The sequence below is a fragment of the Erinaceus europaeus genome, chromosome 23, assembly GCF_950295315.1.
Source record: "Erinaceus europaeus chromosome 23, mEriEur2.1, whole genome shotgun sequence".
Classification (NCBI taxonomy): domain Eukaryota; kingdom Metazoa; phylum Chordata; class Mammalia; order Eulipotyphla; family Erinaceidae; genus Erinaceus; species Erinaceus europaeus.
Genome location: NC_080184.1, coordinates 4,902,626 through 4,923,713, shown reverse-complemented (window position 1 = coordinate 4,923,713; position 21,088 = coordinate 4,902,626). Strand labels below are relative to the sequence as shown.

General features: G+C 40.8%; 1 protein-coding gene across 1 annotated transcript; it reads left to right on the top strand.

Moving 5' to 3' along the window:
• The first annotated feature begins 13,342 nt into the window (after nt 1-13,342).
• LOC103127991 (vomeronasal type-2 receptor 116-like) lies at nt 13,343-20,752 on the top strand. Its single transcript, XM_007538871.2, has 4 exons — nt 13,343-13,351; nt 13,841-14,068; nt 17,101-17,221; nt 19,830-20,752. Exons 1-4 carry the CDS (start codon nt 13,343-13,345, stop codon nt 20,750-20,752), a joined length of 1,281 nt encoding a protein of 426 aa, XP_007538933.2.
• The last annotated feature ends 336 nt before the right edge of the window (nt 20,753-21,088 follow it).

Genomic DNA, 21,088 nt, shown 5'->3' with positions numbered 1-21,088 from the left:
CTCCCTTCCTCCGGCCAGCCCACACCAAACGTGGGCCATTCTCTAACACAGAACTTTCGTAGGGTGAAGGCGTCTACCTGGACTCCGAATCCGGCTGCCCTGCGAGAGAAATCTGAGAAATTCTTAATTAAGCATTCCAGGGGGGAGAGTGGGGTGGGTTTTGATGAGGCCTGTCCCATCTTCCTGTCAAAATGAAATAACAAGGAAACAAACAAGGCAACAATTGTCACTGCAGTCGCACCTAGGATTACCTTCCTTCTTCCACTCACTCGCTGGCCAGCACACAGAAGGCTTTCATACGCTCTCTCACTCACACACCTTTGTTCTACTTCCAATAGCCCAAAAGGTGTCCACTTGGGACCTTCTCCTACATCAGGGCTATGGTCTTCCTTTATTAGTGATGACTCCAGTTTTCCTAATTTGTTAACTTCTTTGTGGTACCGTAACACAACACAAGGGGGAGACAAACGAATAGACAACCAACAAGACAGTTAGTGGGGAAATAGAACTGGCATCCGAAGGACGCCAGGCACTCAACTGTGCCCGCCTGGCCGGGCCCCTCGCGGGACCTTAAGGAGTCTTAGCTTAAGGGTAGCCGTATGATCCCCGGCCCTGGTCTCAACTAAGTTGAGAATCCCCGTTTAGCTGAAACGACTCCACGGACACGCAGGTTAGGGCCCACTCAGGCCCCGTAGCCCTGAGGCCGTGAGGCACGCGGTATTCACACACACACACACACACACACACGCATGCAGCAGACCACTTACTCAGTCAAGATTGGGCAATTACCATTCCGGCCGCCGCTACTAAGGAATGTTGCTAATTAGGCCTTCAGGAGTCACCGGAGAGTAGCTCCGGCCAGACCCCCTCAGTTGCACTAATAGGCTCAGCCTTTTCGCGAATTGCCAAAGAGAGGAGAGTAAAAGAGACAAACACAGAGTGGCCACGAGAGACAGTTCGGAAGAGGACCCTTTTCCAGATCCTTACGTGGACCCTGTTTCAGGTCCCGGGTGAACCCTGTTTCAGGTTCCGGGGCGAACCCTGTTCCAGATCCTTACCCCAGCAGCCTGGGAGTCGTCACTCCCCAGTGCTGCGGTCTGGGATTTTAACGCGGCGTCCCGCAATCCACAGACCCCCAGGCCCCGCGGGGACTTACACAAAAATCAAGCTTGACTCACTGGTCCTCCGGAGGCACAGAGCTAGAAAAGAAATGGTACCATACAAAATTCAGGCCTGACTTACCGGCGCCGGGCAGGACTTCCAAGGCCTCCGAGGGTCCGGACCCAGGATGGGGTGTCCTCAGGAATACCCGTCTGAGGGATCTCGCTGGAGCCTCCAAATGTTAGCGAGCATAAATCAAACCACCATCCACTGTAAGGAAGCAAAGATGTTTATTGACGAATTGCAATCCGGGCCAAGATGGTGACTGGTGTTAGTCTACCAAGCTCGGCCCCGAACAGGGCTCAAACCATACAATTTATAGGAATTCAGACTACACTCAGGGAGGGGGAGCACATCACCTTATCAATCTACATCCAATAACAGGCTATAGCAAACACAAGATCCAATCATTTCAAACTTAGCAAAAGCATGATCCATTCAAAGCAAAGCGCGGGCTAGTTTCAAATATAGTAAGATCACACAACCAATAGAATTCAACCAGGCAGGGTCGCCACATCCCCCTGCCATCTGCTATGACCACCCATCCGGTGGGCTGCATACCACAAAGTCAGTTCAAAGGTCCTGATAAGGCTTATCCCCATGTAGGGTCCTTTGAACTATGGGTGGCCTTCACTGATCAGATCCTGTTTATTCAAGGGGGAAGGGGCAAGGAATTTCCTACTTCACTCAGCAAGACAGCTCAACTCTAAAGAGAGAGATAGGAATTTAACACTAAAACCTAAAAAAAGGAACTTAACCATAAAAAATATTAATAAATCATTGGTACTGAAGGGAAGTAACAGCATATTGTTGTCTGTCACAAGTATTACACCAAAGTAAAAGACTCTGGGGTGGGTGGGTGGGTGGGGAGAATACAGGTCCATGAAAAATGATGAATGAAATAGTGGGGGTTTTATTGCTAAATGGGAATCTGGGGAATGTTATGCATGTAAAAAAAAAAAAAAGTAGAAACGCAAAGCAGAAATTGACTGAGTTTGGAGTATGGCACCAAAGTAAGAAAGCAGAAGTATACTAGAGTTTGCAGTGAGTACCTCCCTAATACTTCCTCTCCACTTTTCCAAGCTTTGGGTCCATGATTGCTCAACAATTTGTTTGGCTTTGTATGTTAACTCTCTTTTCAGTCACCAAGATCCAGGTATCATCAGGATGCCGGCCAGACTTCCCTGGATTGAAGACACCACCAATGTGTCCTGGAGCTCAGCTTCCCCAGAGACCCATCCTACTAGGGAAAGAGAGAGGCAGACTGGGAGTATGGACTGACCAGTCAACGCCCATGTTCAGCGAGGAAGCAATTACAGAAGCCAGACCTTCTACCTTCTGCAACCCTCAATGACCCTGGGTCCATGCTCCCAGAGGGATAGAGAATGGGAAAGCTATCGGGGGAGGGGGTGGGATATGGAGATTGGGCGGTGGGAATTGTGTGGAGTTGTACCCCTCCTACCCTATGGTTTTGTTAATTAATCCTTTCTTAAATAAAAAAAAAAGGAAAAAAAATAAAATAAAATAAAATTTAGTCGGGAGTCGGGCTGTAGCGCAGCGGGTTAAGCGCACATGGTACTATGTGCAAGCACCAGCATAAGGATCCCGGTTCAAGCCCCAGCTCCCCACCTGCAGGGGAGTCGCTTCACAGACGGTGAAGCAGGTCTGCTGGTGTCTATCTTTCTCTCCCCCTCTCTGTCTTCCCCTCCTCTCTCCATTTCTTTCTGTCCTATCCAACAACTACAAGAATAATAACTACAACAATAAAGAACAACAAGGGCAACAAAAGGGAATAAAAAAAAAAAAAAAAAAGAAAATCCCCATCAAGGCTTAATCCAGTTTTTTTTTAAATGAATAGAATATAAGAAAAGCTACCAAAGTTTATCTGCAGTGAGGAAATATCTTGAGTCACCAAAGTAATCTTGAAGTAAAAGACTGAGCTTAATGGCATCAAGCTCCCAGGACTCAAAGTATATTATAGTGCCAGTACAGTGGTTTTCAGAAAGTTAGACAAATGTATTTATGGAATGAATGGAATCCCAGAGAAGACCCACAGGGATTTAAGTAAGGTAAAAAGTCAAATAACTGCAGTAGAAAAAACTATATGGAAAATGCCGCACTTACTGAAAGATCTGATTTCAATTTACAGTATGGACAAATATTAACTCAAACTTTATTGTCCAACAAAGCATGAAAAATACCTGTGAGCTATCCAGAATTCCTTTGATACTGTACCAAAACCAAATTCACAAACATCAAAAGGCAAGAAATTTAACCAGAGAGCTGGGCGGTAGTGCAGCAGGGTAAGTGCATATGGTGCAAAACACACAGACCAGGCATAGGGATCCCGGTTCAAACCCCTAGATAGCCACCTGCAAGGGGGGGGGTGAGGTGGGGGGTTGCTTCTCAAGCAGTGAAGCAGGTCTGCAGGTGTCTATCTTTCTCTCCACCTCTCTGTCTTCCCCCTTGTCTCCATTTCTCTCTATCCTACCCAGCAACAATTACAGTGATAACAATAATAACAATAACAAAATGATAAACAACAAGGTCAACAAAAAGGGAGAAAATGGCCTCCAGGAGTGGTTGATTCATAGTGGAGGCAGTGAGCCCCAGCAATAACCCTGGAGAAACATTTAAAAAAAGAAAAGGAAAAAAAGATATTAAACCAATAAGAACTACTTTATAAAATTTTTTTAAAATATATTTTTATTATTTATTTATTATCCCTTTTGTTGCCCTTGTTATTTTTTATTATTGTTGTTGTTAATGATGTCATCATTGTTAGATAGGATAGAGAGAAATGGAGAGAGGAGGGGAAGACAGAGACGGGAAGAGAAAGACAGACAGCTGTAGACCTGCTTCACCGCCTGTGAAGCGACTCCCCTGCAGATGGGGAGCCGGGGGCTCGAACCGGGATCCTTATGCCAGTCCTTGTGCTTTGAGCCATATGCACTTAACCTGCTGCGCTACTGCCTGACCCCCAGAACTACTATTTTTTAAAAAAAAACACTAAAAGAATAGTGCATATATCATAAGCTAAGAGTGAACAATTGTAATTTATTTTTACACAGTCACATAAATTATAAATAAATTACTTACTCTGTAGGTGACATTTGGGTTGGCTTGTAGAGCCAATACAAGTGCTGTATATTTTGTGGTGTATTTAAGGAGTAGAGAGGAAAGAATCCATCCAGTAGCAGGTCCCCGTCCCTGTAAACACTAGGCTTCAGGAATAGAGGGCAGTTTAAAATGTCCACCTGGCAAAGAACAGGTAAAGATTGTAGGAAAAGAAACAGACAAGTCAGAGAGGATGCCATAACTCTGTGCATTAGTGCAGATACAAATTTCTGTATCTATGTTGAGCCACATAGACAAGGGGAAGTGAGAGGACTGCAGCTGACTGTTCTGTTAGCCTGATAATATGCCTGTGTCTGAGGCAGGTAAACCCACTGTTGTTCTGTCTTCAACTTAGAATCAATGGGGCAAGAGCCAGACTAATGCCCAGGACAAAGGCAGGACTAGGAGCAGAACCAAGTTTAGGATGGAGGTACTTTCCTGGGAGTCACAGTGCAGAGACTTCAGCCCTGTGATTCTGTGATCAAACAGCTTTCAATGTCTCTTCCTTTTAACAGCTTCACTGCAGTGCTTTGAAGGAGCTCTGGGATCCCTCTGCCCTGGGGCTCTGCACCTGCCCCTCTCTGTTTATCACAGTGAAAAATACTTTGGATCAAAACATGTTTGGATTCTCTTCCCTTGACAAACAGGAAGTCATCGGGCTCAGTGACCACAAGGTCCCAGGGGCCTTTCTGCCCTGAGGTGAGAGGCTCTGCAATCTTGTTTGTGCCAGTCCCTGCAAGGAGCTAGGGGGCTGTTGTGGCAACAGAACAGAGCTCTGAGCATCTGCAGGGTCAGAAAGGTCAGGGTGTGAATCCAACTTTAGCCACTTCCTTATTTCTTCAAGTGCCGACAACATCAAATTGCTGTATTCCACTATCATGTCTTTTCTACTGTCTAATAAATAAAAATGGGTATCATGATTAAAAAGCAGCAATCTGTAATTCAGCAACGAATAGAAGGCCCCTCCCCCCTGAGAATGGACACACTGGTTCTGGGCCATATGTTCAGGACTATTTATACTACACTGGACTTTGATGACTCCAACACTAAGTCCTCACACTAATACGACCCTCGAGACTCTCAACCCAGAGGAGGGAATTGTGGAGGGACCCAGGCATACAGGACATGAGAGAAGAATACACTATACCCAGTGAGAGCTTTCTCTAGAATACAAGTCTCATATAATATTTGAATGTCAGTGGCATGGCCTTGTGCTGTCAGATGAATCCCCTGCCCCCCTGCTCTTCACCCAGCATTTATTCTGCCAGTCCACTCTGCCACCTGCCAGTGTCTAAGCTCTGGGGATATTCTGATAAACTCATGTCCATAAATCTGGTGCAGAGGAATGGGACTGTGTTTGTTTGTTGGTTGGTATTGCCAACATGATTTGTCTGCACTTACTACATAAAAGGCGATAATTGATGTCATGGCTGGAAAAAGGACCAGAATGCTGGGTCAGGGAAGAGAGTAGCTCCCAAATACGGGAAAGGTGTACAAATAATGTTGACTGTAAACCCCATCGATCTGATGTGATCCATGGCCCATATTCAGCTTAGGAGCCTATGTGACCTCTGTATCCCTGTAGATCTGAGCTCACATTCTGTGGTCACGAGGAGGAACGTTCCAAGCTGCCCTAATATCAGAACCTATCTTCCTCAAGTGTAGCATAGAGTATATTGTCCAGCCTCCTTTTAGAGGATGGAACATTCTCTACCGTTCTTGATCCAAGTTGAGGGCAAGGTCCTCTGGGGTTAAAGAATAGGAAAGCTATCAGGGGAGGGGATGGGATATGGAGTTCTGGTGGTGGAAATTTTGTCGTGTTGTACCCCTCTTATTCTGTTTTTTGTCAGTGTTTCCTTTTTATAAATAAATATCATAGTCACAATAAGAAGAAGTAAGGATAAAGAAAGGATCCTAAAGGCTGCAAGAGAGAAACAAAAAGTCACATACAAGGGAAAACTCATAAGATTATCTGCAGACTTCTCCATTCAAACTCTAAAAGCCAGAAGGGAGTGGCAAGATATCTATCGAGCCCTGAATGAAAAAGGGTTTCAACCAAGGATAATATATCCTGCTAGACTTTCATTCAAACTAGATGGAGGGATCAAAACCTTCTTAGATAAACAACAGTTAAAGGAGGCAACCATCACCAAGCCGGCCCTGAAAGAGGTACTAAAAGACCTCTTATAAACAATAACATCATTATAATACTTGCAATATATCAGAGCAAACAATTTTTTTAGAACAATGGCACTACAATACATTAAATCCATAATATCAATAAATGTCAATGGCTTAAACTCACCCATCAAAAGGCACAGGGTGGGGGGATGGATCAGAAAACATACCCCCAACCATATGCTGCTTGCAAGAATCCCATCTGTCACAACAAGATAAACACAGACTTAAAGTGAAAGGATGGAAAACTATCATACAGGCTAACGGACCACAAAAAAGGGCAGGAACAGCCATTCTCATCTCAGACACGATAGATTTTAAATTAAATAAAGTAATAAAAGATAGGCAAGGACATTACATAATGATTAGAGGATCAATCAGCCAAGAAGACTTAACAATTATTAACATCTATGCACCCGAGGGACCATCTAAATACATTAAGCATCTACTGAAAGAATTTCAAAAATACATCAATAGTAATACAATAATAGTGGGAGACTTCAATACCCCACTCTCACACTTAGATCAACAAAGCAGAGAACCAATAAAGATACAAGAGAATTGAATGAAGAGCTCAACAGACTAGACCTCTTGGACATTTTCAGACTCCTACACCCCAAAAAACTGGAATACACCTTCTTTTCAAATCCACATAACACATACTCAAGGATAGACCACATGTTAGGCCACAAAGACAGCATCAATAAATTCAAGAGCATTGAAATAATCCTAAGTATCTTCTCAGACCACAGTGGAGTAAAACTAACATTTAACAACAAACGGAAAATTATTAAAAGACACAGAATTTGGAAACTAAACAACATGCTCCTTAAGAACCACTGGGTCAGAGACTCACTCAAACAGGAAATTCAAATGTTCCTGGAAACTAATGAAAATGAAGACACAACCTATCAAAATATTTGGGACACAGCTAAAGCAGTACTGAGAGGGAAACTTATAGCCATACAATCACATATTAAACACCAAGAAGAAGCTCAAATGAACAACCTTACTGCACACCTCAAGGACTTAGAGGAAGAGGAACAAAGGAACCCTAAAGCAACCAGAAGGTCAGAAATCACTAAAGTTCGAGCAGAAATAAACAACATCGAAAATAAAAGAACCATACAAAAGATCAATGAAGCCAAATGTTGGTTCTTTGAAAGATTAAACAAAATTGACAAACCCCTAGCCAGACTCACCAAGCAAAAAAGAGAGAAGACTCAAATTAATAGAATTGTAAACGATGGAGGAGATATCACAACTGACACCACAGAAATCCAGAGAATCCTGCAAAACTTCTATAAAGAACTATATGCCACCAAGCTAGAGAATCTGGAAGAAATGGAACAATTCCTAGAAACCTATGCACTTCCAAAACTGAACCAAGAAGAACTACAAAATCTAAATGCACCAATCACAGACAAAGAAATTGAAACCGTTATTAAGAATCTCCCCAACAACAAAAGTCCTGGACCAGATGGCTTCACAAACGAGTTCTACAAAACTTTCAGGAAACAGTTAATACCCATACTTCTTAAGCTATTCCATAAGATTGAAGAAACAGGAATACTCCCTTCCACCTTTTATGAAGCCAACATCACCCTGATACCAAAAGATGATAGGGACAGAACAAAAAAGGAAAACTACAGACCAATATCTCTGATGAACATAGATGCCAAAATATTAAACAAGATCTTGGCCAACCAGATACAGCAACACATCAAAAAGATTGTTCATCATGACCAAGTGGGATTCATCCCAGGAATGCAAGGCTGGTTCAACATCCGTAAGTCAATCAATGTCACTCACCACATCAATAAAAGCAACGCAAAAACCACATGATTATCTCAATAGATGCAGAGAAAGCCTTTGACAAAATCCAACACCCGTTCATGCTCAAAACTCTACAAAAAATGGGAATAGATGGGAAATTCCTCAAGATAGTGGAGTCTATATATAGCAAACCTACAGCCAACATCATACTCAATGGACAGAAGCTGAAAGCATTCCCCCTCAGATCGGGGACTAGACAGGGCTGTCCACTGTTACCATTACTCTTCAACATAGTATTGGAAGTTCTTGCCATAGCAATCAGGCAAGAGAAAGAAATCAAAGGAATACAGATTTGAAGGGAGGAAGTCAAGCTCTCACTATTTGCAGATGATATGATAGTATACATAGAAAGACCTAAAGAATCCAGTAGAAAATTACTGGAAGTTACTAGGCAATATAGCAAGGTATCAGGCTACAAAATCAATGTACAAAAATCAGTGGCATTTCTTTATGCAAACACTAAATCTAAAGAAGAAGACATCCAGAAATCACTCCCATTTACTGTTTCAGCAAAATCAATCAAATACCTAGGAATAAAGTTGACCAAAGAAGTGAAAGACTTGTATGCTGAAAACTATGAGTCGCCACTCAAACTGATACCAAGAAATGGAAAGATATCCCATGCTCATGGATTGGAAGAATAACTATCATCAAAATGAATATTCTCCCCAGAGCCATATACAAATTTAATGCAATACCCATCAAAGTTCCACCAAGCTTCTTTAAGAGAACAGAACAAACACTACAATCATTTATCTGGAACCTGAAAACACCTAGAATTGCCAAAACCATCTTAAGGAAAAGAAACAGAAATGGAGGCATCAAACTCCCAGACCTTAAACTATATTATAAAGCCATCATCATCAAAACAGCATGGTACTGGAACAAAAATAGGCACACAGACCAGTGGAACAGAATTGAAAGCCCAGAAGTAAATCCCAACACCTATGGGCATCTAATCTTTGATAAGGGGGCCCAAAGGATTAAATGGAAAAAGGAGGCTCTCTTCAATAAATGGTGCTGGGAAAACTGGGTTGAAACATGCAGAAGAATGAAATTGAACCACTTTATCTCACCAGAAACAAAAATCAACTCCAAATGGATTAAAGACCTAGATATCAGACCAAAAACAATCAAATACTTAGAGGAAAACATTGGTAAAATACTTTCCCACATACACCTCAAGGACATCTTTGATGAATCAAACCCAATTGCAAGGAAGACTAAATCAGAAACAAACCAATGGGACTACATCAAATTGAAAAGCTTCTGCACATCCAAAGAAACTATGAAACAAACAGAGAGACCCCTCACAGAATGGGAGAAGATCTTCACATGCCATACATCAGACAAGAAATTAATCACCAAAATATATAAAGAGCTCAGCAAACTTAGCACCAAAAAAGCAAATGACCCCATCCAAAAATGGGCAAAGGATATGAACAAAACATTCACCTCAGAGGAGATCCAAAAGGGTAACAAACATATGTAAAACTGCTCTAGGTCACTGATTGTCAGAGAAATGCAAATTAAGACACTAAGATACCACCTCACTCCTGTAAGAATGGCATACATCAAAAAGGACAGCAGCAACAAATGCTGGAGAGGATGTGGAGACAGAGGAACCCTTTTACATTGCTGGTGGGAATGTAAATTGGTCCAGCCTCTGTGGAGAGCAGTCTGGAAAACTCTCAGAAAGCTAGACATGGACCTTCCATATGATCCAGTAATTCCTCTCCTGGGGTTATACCCCAAGGACTCCATAACACCCAACCAAAAAGAGGTGTGTACTCCTATGTTCATAGCAGTACAATTCATAATAGCTAAAACCTGGAAGCAACCCAGGTGCCCAACAACAGATGAGTGGCTGAGAAAGCTGTGGTATATATACACAATGGAATACTATGCAGCTATCAAGAACAATGAACCCACCTTCTCTGACCCATCTTGGACAGAGCTAGAAGGAGTTATGTTAAGTGAACTAAGTCAGAAAGATAAAGATGAGTATGGGATGGTCCCACTCATCAACAGAAGTTGAGTAAGAAGATCTGAAAGGGAAACTAAAAGCAGGACCTGATCAAATTGTAAGTAGGGCACCAAAGTAAAAACCCAGTGGTGAGGGGTAGACATGCAGCTTCCTGGGCCAGTGGGGGGTGGGAGTGGGCGGGAGGGATGGGTCACAGTCCTTCGGTGGTGGGAATGGTGTTTATGTACACTCCTAGCAAAATGTAGACATATAAATCAGTAATTAATATGAGAGGGGGAAAATCTATTGTATGTCTCAAAGTTTCTCAAAACACAAACTGAATCTTTTTAATATATAGGCTGTGTATTTGATATGCGGACTCTCTCAAAAGCCTAGACCAAGTAGATTAGAAGCATCCAATAGCACAGCTATATACAAGATACTGGATACTGTACAGCAAACCATAACAAAAGGACTTTTCAAAGTTAACCCAATTAACAAATAATGTGATGATAACATTAATCCCTCTGGGATTATGGACCCAGGATCATTGTGGGGTGCAGAAGGTGGAAGGTCTGGATTCTGTAATTGCTTCTCTGCTTAACATGGGCATTGGCAGGTCGATGGATACTCCCAGCCTGTCTCTTTCTTTCCCTAGTGGGGCAGGGCTCTGTAGAGGTGGGGCTCCAGGACACATTGGATGGGTTGTCTCTCTAGGGAAGTCTGGTTGGCATCATGGTAGCATTTAGAATCTGGTGGCCGAAAAGAGAGTTAACATATAAAGCCAAACAAATTGCTGACTAATCATGGACCTAAAGGTTGGAATAGTGCAGATGAAGAGTTGGGGAGGTCTTCGTTTTGTAGATAGTTAGTAGGCCTACTTTAGATATACCCCAAAGGGCCCATGACTATACTAGTTTTTGTTTGTTTGTCTGTTTGTTTGTTTTTTGTATTTTTCATAGCAAGGACAGCAAAAGCTGAATAAGGGCAAGAGACTGACGGACTTTAACGATGACTGTTTAGTCATTATCAGGCCACCCCATCAGCTGGGGCCCTAGTCGGGGAGTCCTGAGATTCCCAAACAGACATGATGGGCCTAGACCTCAAATAAACACATCTCCCCAATGTTACCAGTCATCGCTATCAGGGACAAAACAATAGACCACTTTGTGAGCCCCCATAGGATCACATGTAACTTCTAAGTAATTAGTGAGTCTCTTTCTATGAAATCCTGTCTTCAGTGATATTTCATATTGTCACACAACATTGTTCCATTCAGTGCTATTTAGCCTTAAATTTGATGAAAGGAAATTAAATCCTGAATGACATTGATCAAAATAATCTTACTTAAGGACCTATTTTTATTGTAAGATTGTTCCATAAACATTTTATTTCTAAGAACATACCAAAAATGTTCATTGATGAGTACCACTATTTTATTCCTTTGACTTTTTCTTAACTGTGAGTCTTTTGGCTCTGGAATGATTTTTTTTTCCAAATGAGACTATATATATAATATATATATTTATATAATATATTTATATAATATATATAATTACTATATATATAATATATAGTAATTAAAAATAAAAGACTTTATGGAGACTTTGGCTGGGGCTGCACAAATAGAAGGCTTATCACTTCACAGGATATTGAAGTATAGCAAAATAGGCAAAGAGGAAAAATGAGCTAGTCCTGATGGAGGGAAGCCATGAGCTTGTAAGCCAGACGCTAGCACTTGACTACATGTGCTCAGGTCCCAGGAGAAATCTGCCCACTCCTGTGGGTTCTGGGAGGGAGTGAGTTGTCAAGGACAGCAGGACCAGAGGACAATTTCTGCTAGACACTTGATTAAATAACTTCTAATACACCCATAATCCATTGTGGGCTTGCATAAGACCATTGTATGCTCAATAGGCTGATGTCAGCAGTTTGGTGGTTATATTCAGATCCCCACCGTGATAGAGAGAAAGAGGTGTGGTCAGGGACAGGCTCAACTTGGAGGCATGTGCAAGACAAAGCAGTCGGGAGTCAGATGGTAGTGCAGTGGGTTAGTGGCACAAAGAGCAGGGACCAGCATAAGGAACTCAGTTTGAGCCCCTGGCTCCCTACCTGCAGGGGAGTCGCTTCACAGGCGGTGAAGCAGGTCTGCAGGTGTCTTTCTTTCTCCCCTCTCTGTCTTCCCCTCCTCCATTTCTCTCTGCCCTATCCAACAACAACGACATCAATAATAACTACAACACTAAACAACAAGGGCAACAAAAGGGAATAAATAAATACTAAAAAAAATTTTTTTTAAAAGACAATGCAGTTATACACCCCGGGGAAGCGACTTTGTGAGCTCTAACTTTCAGTATTAGAGTGTAATAGAGATGATTTCAATTTCCAGACAATAGAATATAACCAAATAACTGGTGACAGAAATATAGGCAGGAAAAATAAGGACCAAATGTATATATTTTTTCCTTCCCCATGGTACCATAAATTAGTTCTTTTCAGACTATAGTGTGTGCCATTTTGCTGAATGCTTTGCATATTTTAATTTTGAACATGCAACATAATAGCAGTATAAGTCATGGATTCATTTCTGCATAGATAGTAATAATTATAGTGAATGGAACACTTCTTTTTCGTTTCACTTATTTTATTTTTATTTTTTGCCTCCATGGCTATCACCGGTGCTCAGTGCCTGCATCACAAATCCACTGCTCCTGGAGGCTATTTTTCCCCCTTTTTTAGTCCTTGTTGTTTTATCATTGTTGTGGTTATTATTACTATTGTTATTGATGTCATTGTGTTGGATAGGACAGAGAAAATTGATGTCATTGTGTTGGAGAGAGGAGGGGAAGACAGAGATGGGGAGAGAAAGATAGACACCTGCAGACCTGCTTCACCGCCTGTGAAACGACCCCCATCCACACAGGTGGGTAGCCAAGGGCTTGAACTGGTCCTTATGGTGATCCTTGTGCTTTGCATCTTGTGCTCTTAACCCGCTATGCTACCGCTTGACCCCCAAGTATAGCACTTCTAAAATGTTTACATTCTGGCCTATTTAGTAAGAATGTTGACAAATAACCTTAGCAGATGTCACTGGTATGCCTTGTGCAAAATTCCATGTGTAAAGGAAACTATGGGAGGCATTATATTTTTGTAGATTTTTTATTAGTGATTTAATAATGTAAGATAACAGTGTTATAATTCCATACAGATAACAGGAGTGCAATTTCTCACAGTTCCGATGACCAGAGTTAATGTCCCATCCTCTCCATTGGGAGGGGAAGCTATATAATTTAATCCACTGATTTCTAGTTTTATTTTGTGGCCATATAATGTACCCCGTTATTGCTGGTGACCCAGACAAACTGAACTATTGAGATTGTGTACCTAGCAAAACACTGGATTCATTGTGTAGATACTAAGTCAAAACAATAGCCTCTAGCTAGAAACATAAATCAGAAATGATAAACACACAACTTTTATACAAAGCATATCTGAGTTTGGGGAGAAAATATTTTGATAGGTATGGGACCTCCCTTTCTTACTTGATTACACTTTTCACTGATCTATTTGTTTCTCCTCTAGCTTCACCCATTTCTGAGAAACCTCAACTTTACTAACAGCATCAGGGACCATATATCCTTAGGTGATCAAAGAAATTCTGAAAAACAATATGATATCCTGAACATTGTGTCATTCCCTGCCGCTCATGCCTCCCTGGTTAAAGTAGGAGAGTTTGTTGTCAATGGTGAAAATAATCAAACCTTGGTCATCAATGAAGAGGGTGTAGAGTGGCCTGTGGCGCTGGAAAAGGTACAGTAACATTTCATCACTAGCTGTGGAAGTTGCAGGAATAGCGAAATGTGTGCCCTTCTGATTCATAAATAGCAATGAGCAGATTGTATATTAGTTTGGTGATTCCTCACATTGTTTATTTTATATTTTATTGTAGATAAAGACAGAGAATACAGATAGAGAGAAAGAGTGGGAAGGGGAGAAGAGGGCAGTGGGAGGGAAAGAGACCACAAGAGTTAATAGCACTAATACATTGGGGTGGCAATAGAGAATTAAAAGGAGCCATGTTACTAAACAATCTAGAAATATAATAATATAAAGAATGGCTAAGGGGAGGGGTAGGGCTGGGCTGTGGCACAAGCAGTTGAGGGTAGACATTACCATGGGCAAAGACGTGGGTTCTCCCTACAGGAGGGAAGTTTCACCAGCAGTGAATGAGGTCTGCAGGCGCCTTTCTTTCTTTTTCCCTCTATGTTTTCCCCATCTCAGTTTATTTCTGTCTAATCAACTAAAACATCAATAAAAATAGAGAACAGAAAAATAAAGAAGTTGATTCATATCACCAACAGTGCCTTCAAAGCACCAGCACAGAGCCCCAGGGATTACCCTAGTGTCAATTAAAAAAAAAAAGAAAGAAAAGCAAACAAGAGAACAGACAAGAAAAAATAAAGAAATGCCTTCATTATGACAAAGATGATAGGAAAGAACTCTCACACTATTATTATACCTAGCTGTAAATTGCTGAAAACTTACCATAAAGAAGACAAGGACTGTGACTTTAACAACTTCTGTTTAAGATTGTATTAGAAAATCCAGAGAGGGGAGTCGGGGGGTAGCACAGCGGTTAAGTGCAGGTGGCGCAAAGCACAATGACCGGTGAGAGGATCCCGGTTCAAGCCCCCGGCTCCCCACCTGCAGGGGAGTCGGTTCACAAGTGATGAAGCAGGTCTGCAGGTGTCTTTCTCTTCCCTCTCTATCTCCCCCTCCTCTCTCCATTTCTCTCTGTCCTATCCTACAACGAAGACATCAACAACAACAACAATAATAACCACAACAATAAAACAACAAGGGCAAAAACAAAGGGAAAATGAATAAATAAATAGTTAAAAAAAAAGAAAATCCAGAGAGAGGAAATAATGAATAAAGTACAAATAAAAGACAAGCAGAAATGACAGATCTCAATCAGATCAGTGGAACCACTACCACCTCGACATGTTTCACCGTGTCCAGAGATGCTAGACTTGGGATGTCAACCCTTCAGCTTCATTACTCTGATGAGACCTTTCCTAGCTCATAGGACTCCTTATTTCCATTCCAGGTGGGGCACTTCCAAACAAACCCACAGAACCTAGGTATAGATCAGGGCCCTGGAGATAGAGTTCATGTGCACATGTATCCATGAGTTAGGGGAAAATACATACCTTAAGGTTTTAGCACACAATAGTTTGTGGTGATCCAACAAATTCTGCAAGCAAGTAGAAATACCTAAAAAATAAGACACCAGAAAGCACTTAATCAAATAAATTCTACTTTGACATTGTTAGCCTCCTCACATACTTCGTATTTCACTTCTCTCAATGACTCTAAGGCTAAATGTGACAACTATTTTTGTTAGCGGATTACTTGATTTCATATGGCTTAAATTGTAATTTCATGTATGAAAATATCTTGTTAGAACAATTGAGAAGTAAAAACTATTCAGGATACAGATGCACACATTAATTATGTATAAACTAATACATGATATAAATGAAAACTAGTAATACTAATTAATATAGATATTAGCATTGGAGCAAAACGCTAATGAAAATTACTGAATATTTCTAAAGGTATCTCAGTTTAAAAATTAAAAGACAGACCTTTTCATATGTAGAAAGGCAAACTATATCTAAGAGCCCAATTTTTTTTCAAAGTAAGCTATGGAGCCAGCATGATCCCTGGAGAAATTCCGGAGGACATTTTCAGAAGTGATACAAACTCTGACTTTCTTATGTTTGTGTACTTTTACTAATTGAAAAAAGTACCACTATATAAAGGGAACTTTATAAAAGTACCACCATATAAAGGGAACTTTAAAATTGGGAACAATATTTATTCATCCCACATCTGACAAGGGGTTTATAACTTATTTTAGTTATTTTAGTTAGGATATGGAGAAAAGAGAACTCATGCATTTTTCAAAGGAATGTAAAAATATCAGGCATGGATGAAGATTCCTTCACACTAGAAATGACAAAAACTTATGATTCTTCAAGACCTCCTCAAGGCATTTATCTGAAGAATAAAAACACTGATTCTTGATATATGCATCTCTATATTCATAGAATATTTTTCCACAATAGTAAAAATCTGGAATCAATATACATGATTTTAAGAAGTCTAGGTGTTGCAGTGGATAAAGTATTGGACCTAAAATTTGAGATAGAATTTAATCCTTGGCATTGTATATACCAAAGTGATGGTTGGATTCTCTCTCCTTCCCTTTCTCACTAGTTTATAAATTAATTTAAAAAACTGGGTGAACTTTATTTTACCAAAACAAAAGACTCTGTTGAAGGAGGTAGATAGGGAGAGGATAATTTTTTTTGAAATCTACCAGAGGAAAATAAAAAAAGAAAGTCTATCATAGTAAACAATAGTGGGGATAAGTTAACTTTTGAACTGAATGTTGTATTTGCAAATACTGTGTCTGATAAACACTTATCAAGAATATAGGAAGCATCTTGGCTGAAAAAATCAAACATCAGAATGTTTTATAAATGTCAGATGCCATAAATATATATTCTCCCCAAAATGATGTACACAAGATTAAAAAGAAAAAAAGCTCAACATCATTCACAGTAAAAGTAATGAAAATCAAACTCACAATGAAGTCTTCCATGATAATTATTAAGATGGATACTAAGAGTAAACAATACTGAATTGCATGCCACTCTGGAAGTATTTCAAATGATGTATTTGTGCTTTACCTATTTTTTAACACAATACAAAAGAAACTTCTGCCATTTTATGGTAGAAACATAGTGACAAGATATTTCTTTTCTACTTAGCCCCCCAAATCTTTGTGTACCCAGAAGTGTGTTCCAGGATTCAAGAAAGTTAAAAAGGGCACTGACATCTGCTGCTTTGAATGTGACTTTTGTCTGACAGGGGAGATTTCAAATCAACAAGGTATGAAAATTTATAAATGTTCACTTGTACTCAATAACCTTCATTACTTCAGTGAAAAGCAAAAGCCAATATCTATTGGCATCTAGTTCATTGCTGCATTCCATTAATCCCTTAACTATTTAATTCACCATATTAAATATGGTATTAATTTTGCTGTCTCATTAGTGAAATGGGCTTGTCAACTAAGTAGCTTGTATTATTTTTCCATGTGCTTGCTTTTGGATAGTTTTACTATATTGTAGGATGGTGTGGAACATTTTGGATTCAGGAACCTGATAATTCATCCAGCTTCCTGGAGGTCTGTTTTGAACATTGTAAAGCTGTAGAGTTTTTTCTACTATGATTTTTTAAAATATGTTCTCTGCTCCTTTCTCCCTCTCTTCAGTTTGAGGAATCCCAATAACTCTCACATTTGTTTCAGAGATGGAGTCTGCTATTGTATGGAGAATTATTTCAGTTTTCTAAACCTTTCCTCTCCAACAGCTTTGAATACACAAAATGTGTTAGCTTTGTTCCTATCCCTGATATTCTCTCCCCTACCCTGATTTATGTTACTAAGTAGTCCTAGAGTTTCTTTCTGTAGAGTTTTCTTTATATGATTTATATTTCCTTGCTGAAATCATCTCTGAGTTCTTGAATTTTTGCTTGGATGTTATGGTTAGATTCTTGAATTGTTTTCATAATGAGTTTTCTCCTTTCAAACTCTCACAATCTTTGAATATTTGACCAATAGTATTTTGTCCATGTTTTTATTAAGCATGGTTTCTTTTTAAATTAAAAAAAATTTTTACTTGTTATTCAGTATTGATTCACAAAGTAAATGTAAACAGGTGTACAATTCCACAGTGTTCCTACCACCAGAGTTCTGAATCTCAACTCCCCCCATTGCAAAGCACCCTGGTTCTCCCAAGGCTGCAGAGATGGGCCAACTGTTATCTCTATAGTTATCTGTCTACATTTGTACACAACTGCCTCTTTTTCCTCCAGATCCAATCCTCTCTTTTTCTTCAAGCCACACCTCACTCTTTTACTACATATAAAGCTCTCTCTCCTTTTCATACTCTCTCTCTCTCTCTCTCTGGAACCTGATGGGCCTGGAGTTCAGAGTCCTCTTATCCTCTACCTCCTATCACTTCTCCCCCGCTGAGCATATGGATCAATATTGTTTTTTGCGGTGCAGAATGTAGGAGTTCTGGTTTCTGTAATTTCTTCTATGCTGGATTTGGGCTTTAACTGGTCTGTCTGTAACCCCAGTCAGTTTCTGTCTTTCCCAAGTTGGGTAGGGCTCTGGGGAGGTGAGATTCCAGGACACATTGATGAGGTCATCTGCCCAGTGATGTCAGGGTGGAATCATGACAGTGTCTGTGACTTGGTGTCTGGAGATTAAAGGATATAAAGTGAAGCAAAATAGTTAATTAACAGGAACCAAAAAGTAGGAACAGGCAAATGGGATTAGGGATTTTAGGATGGAATAAATCTGGGAAATCCATTTTATGTATGTTTCTGGGTGCCCAAGACTATGGTAGTTTTTGCTTGAGTTTGATAGCTAGCTTGGAATTGAGTAAAAACACTGTCTAAGAAAATGATGTCAAAGTAGAGGAAAGGGTTAGAGTTGGATTAAGGCAGAGAGTCGCTCCCATTCTTGAATAAATTCTGTGGATATAATTAACTATTTACCTACATCTATCTTTTCCAGAGCCATATATATTTATATTTAGCATGAGAGCTTCTGTAACCTCTAAGTCCCTATTGGTCTGAGCTTGTAGCTCATGGTCACAGCTGGGAAAAGTGAAGGATGCACTCATTTCAGGACCAGTCTTCCTCAAGTGGCAGGGTGAGATAACCCAACCTCCCTTCAGAGACTGGGGCAGTCCTTACCATAGCGGCTGAATGGTGAGGGCAAGATCCTTAGAAGGCTCACAAGAGGGCTTGTGGTGATGTTACTGATAGAAATGACCAATTGTATTTCAGTGTGTGATCCACCAGAGGTTCAGGCCCATATTCTTGTGTAGGAGTCCAAGAATTCCATGACTAGGGTCCCAGATGGTGAGGTGGTGTGATACTGACCAAAAGAGTATTATGAAGTGAGCCTGTCTCTTGCCCTTATACAACTTTTATAATCCTCTATTTTTCTGATAACCTTAGTATTTCACCCAGTTGTTTAAGAATTAAGTGTTATTTTTTCAACACAATCAGAATTAGTTTAGGGGGATATGTCTTCCATTCAATCCACTAATCACACTTGCTTGGATTGACTTATGTCTAAGTAAGGTACTTAAAGAGTTCATAGTTACGGAAATTACCAGTTGTTTCAACGTTGTCTCAATGCTTAAGGTGAAGGAAGATGCTGTTAACTCAGTTAACAGGATTTCAGTTCGAGCTTCTGGCTCCCCACATGCAAGAGATAGCTTCACAAACAGTGAGGCAAGTCTGCAGGTATCTATCTTTCTCTCCCCCTCTGTCTTCCCCTCATCTCTCCATTTCTTTCTGTCCTACCCAACAGCAACATCAATAACAACAACAATAATAACTACAACAATACAACAACAGCAACAAAAGGGAATATATATGTTATATATATAATACAATCATTTACTTATTCCTCCAGATGCACAAGAATGTATCCCATGTTCAGAGCAAAAATATTCAAATCAAGAGAGAACCCACTGTCTCCCCAAGTTGGTGACCTACTTGGCCTTGAAAGATTCCTTGGGGATGGCTCTGGCCTGCACAGCTTTATGCTTCTGTATTGTGACAGCTGTGGTTTTGTGGGTCTTTGTGAAGCACCAAGACACCCCCATAGTCAAGGCCAATAACAGGACTCTCAGCTACATCCTGCTCATCTCCCTCCTCCTCTGCTTCCTCTGCTCCTTTCTCTTCATTGGGCATCCACACCCTGTCACCTGCATCCTCCAGCAAATCACATTTGGACTTGTGTTCACTGGGGCTCTTTCCACTGTGTTGGCAAAAACCATGGTTGTGCTGTTGGCATTCAAATCCATGAAGCCGGGAAGAACCATGAGGTGGCTGTTGGCATCAGGGGCTTCTAACTATGTCATTCCCATCTGCACTCTTGTCCAAGTGGTTATCTGTGGCATGTGGCTGGGACTGTCTCCCCCCTGCATTGATGTAGACACACGCTCTGAGCCCAGGCACCTGCTCATCATGTGTGACACGGGCTCAGTCGCTGCCTTCTACTGTGTGCTGGGCTACCTGGGCTCCTTGGCCCTGGTCAGCTTCTCCTTGTCCTACCTTGTCCGCAACCTGCCTGATGCCTTCAATGAAGCCAAGTTCTTGACCTTCAGCATGCTGGTGTTCTGCAGCGTCTGGGTCACCTTTCTGCCTGTCTACCACGGTGCCCAGGGCAAGCTCATGGTGGCCTTGGAGATCTTCTCCATCTTGGCCTCCAGTGCTGGTCTCCTAGTGTGCATCTTTGCTCCCAAGTGTTACATTATTCTGATCAGACCTGATAAGAATTCTTTGAAACATCTAAGGAATAAAATGGACCCCAGGAGTAATGCATATTCTTAGGTTTTTATCCCACGTGTCTGTCACAATTACAGAATTCTTAACAAATCAATCAATCTGATTTTCCATATCAGTAGTATCATGTGACTGAGACGACCTTAGTGAGAACTATGTGTTGATGAGCAACCCTTAGAATAATCCAAATGTGTGATTCATTGAAAAACCTCATTCCTAAACCATTAATCCCCCAATGAAGGGTAAAAAAAAGAGAAAAACAGAAATACATGCTAACTTGGTGGCCTACATGATGAATACATGACAGTGTCCACAACCCGTTGGCTTCCCAGCCTCTGCACATCTGCTTGCTTCCTGTTTATCTAGCATGATCTACTTCGTTCC